At 31.9% G+C, this 7181-nt stretch overlaps 1 protein-coding gene across 1 annotated transcript in view; it reads left to right on the top strand.

The window, feature by feature from the left end:
• LOC106102798 (activin receptor type-1-like) overlaps nucleotides 1-112 on the top strand; it is a 6484-nt gene extending 6372 nt beyond the window's left edge. The window contains exon 9 of the mRNA XM_013282382.1: nucleotides 81-112. Within this exon, the coding sequence (XP_013137836.1) occupies nucleotides 81-112 (32 nt within the window). The remainder of the gene's footprint in view (nucleotides 1-80) is intronic.
• The last annotated feature ends 7069 nt before the right edge of the window (nucleotides 113-7181 follow it).

Below are 7181 nucleotides of genomic sequence, written 5' to 3'. Positions count from 1 at the left end.
GTACGTGTTATGTAAGTGTGTATGTGTGCTGTGTATGAATGTCAAGTGTAACTGTGGAGTGTTTTCGTAAAATGTATCAGGTTCCCTACAGGTGGGAAGAAAAAGGGACTAATGTTGGGCCCCCGGCAACACACTCATCAGACTGTAAGCGGAATTGATTCCACCTCACGGCTGTCTTCTGTGTGGTCATGGTATTGCTGGAGGCGAGACGACCCGTTCGTCCGAAGTGTTAAAGCGGACTCTACCACTGTAGAACTATCTTATATTATTCATGACTAGCTGTTGCCCGCGACTTCGTCCGCGTGATATTAGAGAACATACGAACTATAAAAATAACAAAAAACTACGTAACCCTCGGGAACCGGACATTTCTCGGGGATTAAGCTTATCCTATATGTACTCCAGACTTTGTTTTATATCTGTGCTAAATTTCAATAAGATATTTTGAACCATTTCAGAATGATCGAGTAAACATTAAATAACCAAATTAATGAATCCCACGGGAACCGTAACTATTATCGGGATAAAAAGTAGTCTGTGTTCTTCCAGATTATGTTCTATATCTGTGCCAAATTCATGGAGATCCGTTCAGCCGTTTAGGCTACAAACGCTAACAAACATCCATCCACCCATCCATCTAAACTTTCACATTTATAATATTAGTAAGATTAGTAAGATTGTTTTTAACATATTTACTCTACATTTTCCAGACAATGGTGGGGTTAGCAAATTTGATGCGAGAATGTTGGCATCAAAACCCTTCGGTGAGACTTCCCGCACTCAGAATAAAGAAGACATTACTCAAGCTTGCGGTGAACGATAATTCAATACATTTGAATGAAGATAATGAAGTTTCAGTGTAGTGACAGTGATGTGACAGTGATTTGACAGTGATTTGACAGTAATATGTGACAAATAATGGATGGTGTCTCAAATTCGTCTCGGACCGATCAATTAGCTGTAAGGTAAATCCATTTAATTTTCACACTTCTGTTTTGTTTATATTCTAGATTTTCTCTGATATTTTATCTGTGTTGTGATATTTTAAAAAATCCTATGTTGTCGGTCGCAAAACAAAGATCTGAAATTCAGCAATTCAACAGAGCAATTTAAAGTTGTGGACAGTTTAACGAATATTTGCGAAGTATTTTATACGCAGTTTTAAAGTGTTTATAATAATTGACAAATTAAATAATACATTTTGTGTAGACTTTAAGATAATTTCAGCAAAAAAAATAATACAAAAAGGTCAGATCTATTTTTTACGATGCTGGCGATGTTTTTTTTTTGTATCCAAATGTATACTGAACAGCAGTTTTACGAGATATCTTACAACATACAGACTATCGCATTTATAATATTAATAATATAGAAATATCCAATTAATTCCTAGAATTTTGCCATATATGGCTTCTATGTAAACTATCATAAGTCACAATTTTGCAATTTACATCTTGTCTTATATTTTTTTATTAAACTTGATATGAATTAATTTCCCTGTAAATTTTTAAGTAATTAGAAACTGTAGATTTTATTTGATGTAATTAATATTATTGGTGTTCAAAGAATTGCAAAATATATATTTCAAACTTACTATAGTTTACGTAGGAGCCATTAAAATATTAGATTATCCAGTAAAAAAATCCTATTGGATTAAGCAACCAGGGTTAATTGATCGGGTCAATGAGACACCTTTATGCCCGTTTTACACTAGGCCAGTACAGTTGTACAGTCACAGATGTAGATTCACTGTCGCCATGGTTCACACTGTGCCTGATTGACAGTCCAGTGGAGTGCTACTGACAAGCTATTGGCCAAGTGTAAACCGACCATTATGTAAGTAGTTAATTGTATTGTACAGTTGTAAAAACCAGTTTGTATTATGTTCTAGATTCTTTTTAACCCGAATATAAGCAATAATTCGTTTAATCTGAACATTTTTGGTCTCTTTTTTTAAGAAATGAGAGATGCATCGTTTTATTGAACATGTTTTTAAATAGAATAGGTTTACAATATCTTAAAATGTATGAAATTATACGAAAAGAATTAAAACTTGTCTAGTTCTGTAATAATTTGCAAAATATAAATATGTTCTATAGATATTTGATCTATAGATATGTCATCTATAGATATGTAATCTACGAAATAACGTTCAAAAGGCCTCTTTTTTATAATATAAGGTGGCAAACGATCAAGCAGCCTGAATCCACCGAAATGGATAGCGACCGCTGCACAAACATTCGCAATTGCAGATGCGTTGCCACCCTTAATCGACGGAGGAGACGCACATAAAGAGGACATTTCCCCTTCATATGCGTCTCTTCCACCGTCAAATCCACTTTTCCTTCCCATCCTTTCCTCTTAAGAAAAGGGTGGATAGGGAAAGTGACTAACATTGGCCTCCGGTATACTCATAAGACGAAACGCGGAATTGCTTCCACTTCACGTTTCCTGTGTGGTCGTGGTATTGTTGGAGCAAGCCCTACAGTAAGATGTCAAAGCGGGCTCTACCACTGTTACTCTGTATTTCTTTTCTTAGGGTAAATTCCTTCAATATTTTAATTACGATATAAAATGACTTGAAATCAACTCTTGATATCAAACTTGTATGAAACTTGTATGGAAAATTGTATGACTCTTCATTTCTATGATTTGCTTATAGTATTGTTAATGTTTATATTTCAAGAATTTTTTGTAAATGACTTCATATGTTTTTTTTTTGTGCGGCTCTATGCCACCCTTTCGTTCTCATAGCATATTTTTGGGATAGGGACGTTAGGTGCGTGGAACGTTCATTTCTTTATTGTGAAATTTTTGTGAAATAACTTTACAAATTACTTACAACTTTTTAAGATGGTTTTAAGTAGTAATTTTTCTAGCATTTATATTAAAGTTATGCCATATCTAACGCCATAAACAGTGTTACATCAAGAATTTTAATTTACGGCTCCCATGTAAACTATCGTAAGTCACAATTTTGAAATAATACCTTGATATTTTTTAAGTTACCTTCTTTTGGTGCCGTCTCCTAACAAAGGTTGGCAATCATTGCAGCGACTTGAAGTTTGGACACAGCAGCTCTTAATATAAAACGCATACTTTTATTGTACCATTGGCTTTTTATGCCACGACGTTCTTCTCCATCCTGGCCTTCTTCCCTAGAATCTTACCCTGAATGATAGTCTGTAACTTCGTATTTCGGTCCACGCAAGATATGCCCAAGATATATAAATTACCTTGATAAATATTAAATATTGTGTTAATCTATACAAATATTATAAAGAGGACAGATTTGGTTTTTCGTATTTTTTAATTTATTGAAATAACTCAAAAACTACTGGGCTGATTTTAAAACATTCTTTCACCATTGACATGCTATGTTATCTGTGAGTAACATAGGCACCTTTTTGTTATTTTTTTTATTTCACGCAAGCGAAGTCGCAAGCAACAGCTAGTTATAAATAAGTGTAGATTTTGGTTGTCCAACTTATGTTGATGATGTGACGTAATTAAATATGTTTAAAAAGATTTTTTTTTGCAAAATTTGTATTTCATACATACTATAGTTTACATAGGAGCCGTCAAATGTGTAGCTTCTAAATTCCACAAGTGTCATAACTATAATTTTAAGAAACTATAGAAAATCAATTGATGATGGAGTTATCTTATTTTCATTGCAGTAGATTTTTTTTTAACCTTGTATGACTTTATGTAAAAATTGTTTCTTTTTTAGTTTATTTCTTTTTAGTGCCATCACACATTTTATTGTAAAATTAATGAAAGTGCCGATTAGTATTTTAATGTAGTTTTTTAATGACAGGGTTATTTTAATTCCACGTATTCCCGTTAGGAGGTGAAAGAGGTATTCGAAGACGTTTCACGCTGAAATGAACCATATAATAAAACAGTTTATTGTTTCATGTACAGGGATTCATGTCAAAATGTACACGTAAACGATATAAATAATAAAGACTAGCTATTCCCGTGCGATGTCATCAGCATAAAATTATTTTATTGTTTACATCTGTCAAATTGACAATAGCAAATGTCAAAATGACATGACATGACAAAACTTGGCAATCTTGCTTCTTGATGGCAACTTATGGTCTCTTTCCCACATTAAGGTTTTTATACAAGATATTTACCCCTGAAGTTTAATAGCGTAAATATAGCCTAAAGCGTGACGTAAGTGTAGGGCGTTTTATTAAAAAAAGAATTATTCAAAAATATGCTGTAATTGCTGACATCTTAGGCAACAAAGTGTGTGTTTACGCTTTTTTTTAATAGTACAGATAAATAAGTAAATAAGTACACTACAAGGTTTTCATTTGTGATAATTTTGATTCCCTTATCCATTATACAAATATTAACTATTGAGTTATGAATTTTAGATTTTTTAATTCATACAACGACTGAAATTAAAAAAAAACTATCAATGATAACTTAATTTTTTCTTCAGATTTAGGCATATGGGTATCAAATATCACAAACTTGCTGTTGCTCTAGCCTATGTTCCATTTCTAATATAGCCTATGTTACTCACAGATAAATTACCTTTCTAATGGTGAATTTTTAAAATCGGCCCAGCAGTTTTTGAGTTATTTCAATACATACAAAAATACAAATCTTTTCTTTTTATATTAGTATAGATCCTATCACCTCCTAAGAATACGTGGAATTAATAATAACCCTGTATAATTATTGTAAATACTAACATTAATGTAAAAATAAATGTAATAAGAAATGTATGTTATGTATAGCTTTAGGATTTTTTTGGTAGTTTTTGTAGCTGCCATTTTTTAGATATAAAATTCTATATGTAATTTGAATTATATAAAAATGTAAACTATATATAATGTTACCTTACCCAGAGAAAAAACATGTACAGAATTTTTTTTTTTTTGTTTTTTTTTGGCTGAAATTTGATGATTTACAAAAAATATAAAATTTTACCATTTTTCAGTGATCTATTTGAAAATAAGTACAAAGTTTTTGCTTATTCTATCTTTGAATTAAATAAAATTGTACTATTGGGTATTGGTCGGATTCGCTGTTTTGGCGAATTTTGAACCACTTTTTTTTTATTTTTCCCTGACGCAATAGCGGATTAGAGTTGATATGTAAGTATGGAAGTTTTTGTACATGTTTTTATCAATGGAAACAGAAATTTAGGTTTTTTTGTTACTAAGTTGCAGCTCTGATGAGAATCTCTTATGTTGTCACTTGTTGTACCGCACGTATGTTTTCTTAGCTGCCATAATGCATTTATTGTGTATCGGATGTTTCCCGTTGGACCGTTCGATGGGAAACATTCTGTATGACAGTTGTATGACAATAAATTTAAAATGGGCTTTGTCAATAAGAAAAGATATTTTTTTAGTGAAATTGTAAACTGAAAAATGAGTGTTTATTAAGATGCATTGATTTTTTTTGTGACAAAACAGTTTATGGTTTCTGAAACATTAAAATGTGTACCTTTTTTAATGAGAAAACCAGGCTTAAATTACATGTTATATTCAAAATGAGACACTTAGTCCCTAATACAATACTAAGGTTCGCTTTAGTCACCACTGTGAGTGGTTGCTTTCTTTTGTTTTAAAGTTTAATTTGGAAAAGTGTTTTCTTATTGACAATGCTGTATATTTTCAGTTGATTTCCATGATTTTTGTGTTCACGTAGTTTTGTATATAATGTAAGTTGCCAGTTTAACAGAGAATAAAATATTTGTCTATTATGTTTTTGATTTATTAACCTCAACAAATCAACAGGAGTGATGACGGATGACGTATGATAGTGTTATTCATTGTCATCTCCCCTGCCTTATCCTACTCCCGTAGGGCGCGTCGAGTTTTCGTCCTCCAAAGCAATCTATCATCCGTCATCTCAGTCATCACTCCCTTTCTGATCATGTCACCTTTCACGCAATCCATCTCTTTCTATGTCTACCTCTACCGATGTACCACATTCATAACTAACGTCCGTCTTGTTACATGCGATTCATCCCTTCTCATAACATGCCCATACCACTCTAACCTTTTACTCCTTATTTTCTTAACCACTGGGGCTACAAACTTCCTCTAATATACTCATTTCGTATCTTATCCAATCGTATTACCCCATATCCATCTTAACATTGTATTCATTCATCCGTCCCTTTATTATAGAGATATTAAGTATGATAGAGTTATATGGAGGACAAAAACCTGTTGTGCCGACCCTACGGAGTATAAGGAGGATGATGATTTATTAACCTCAACAAAACCTCAGCACGTTAACTATGGCCTAGTTAATGATTTTTAATTATTATGGAAGATTTAAAAACTAAAAAAGTTCGAGTATTGCGCTGCTTCCTTTGAAATCTTTTTTTTGGAATAATGCATTATGTATTTTAAGAGAGCTTATAAACGGATGATTTTATAATAATCTGCCAGATTATTTATGTTTTTTTTTCTTTTTAAGGCATTTCAGTTTCAGTGGAAAAGAATCTCGAAAAATATTGAAGTTAATTTGTTCTTTGGCTTGCATTTTTTGATTTGGACAGATAATTGATGTAAATGTTTGACATTGTTACAATGTTTAATAGTTTGTGTACATTTAAAGAAAAAGTTAAGTTATAAAATTGATAGATTTTTAAAAATGAGTCAACATTTGACTCATTTTTAAAATTTTCAAATCATGATGATATAAATGGTAAACTTTTGCATATTGCATATGCAGTCAAAATTCAAAATTATCCCAAATTATCCCCTGTTACTTCCTAAGTATATGAAACACTATTTTTATTATCTATGGTCGATAGCTCCAGGATTTCATAACGAAAGAAAATGAAACGCATACATTTGTATAAAACCATTTAATTATAAATTAATATATAAAAGAATACAAGATTTTAAAATAACTTAAACTACAAAATGCAGCTATTGGTACGTTCCTTGTAAGTATAAAATATAAAGACATCGATAAAATTGAGATTTTTTTTGATTCTTATTAGCTCTGACGAATCGTCAAATCGATTGACGTTACCCAGTGCTGGCGAGGTTTTATCCAATAGAGGTCAAGCCTTCAAAGTAGATGAGACCTTAATTGTGCCGTGTATAGTATATAGCCTCTTCCGTAAGCTTCTATTGGATAAAAATAAATAAAAAAAACACAAGAAGATCCGCGACCTCGCTCTAGTCGTG

This window comes from Papilio polytes, unplaced genomic scaffold, assembly GCF_000836215.1.
Source record: "Papilio polytes unplaced genomic scaffold, Ppol_1.0 DF823901.1, whole genome shotgun sequence".
Lineage (NCBI taxonomy): Eukaryota > Metazoa > Arthropoda > Insecta > Lepidoptera > Papilionidae > Papilio > Papilio polytes.
Note: the sequence above shows the minus strand (reverse complement) of the source record. Positions and strands in the feature narration are given on the sequence as shown.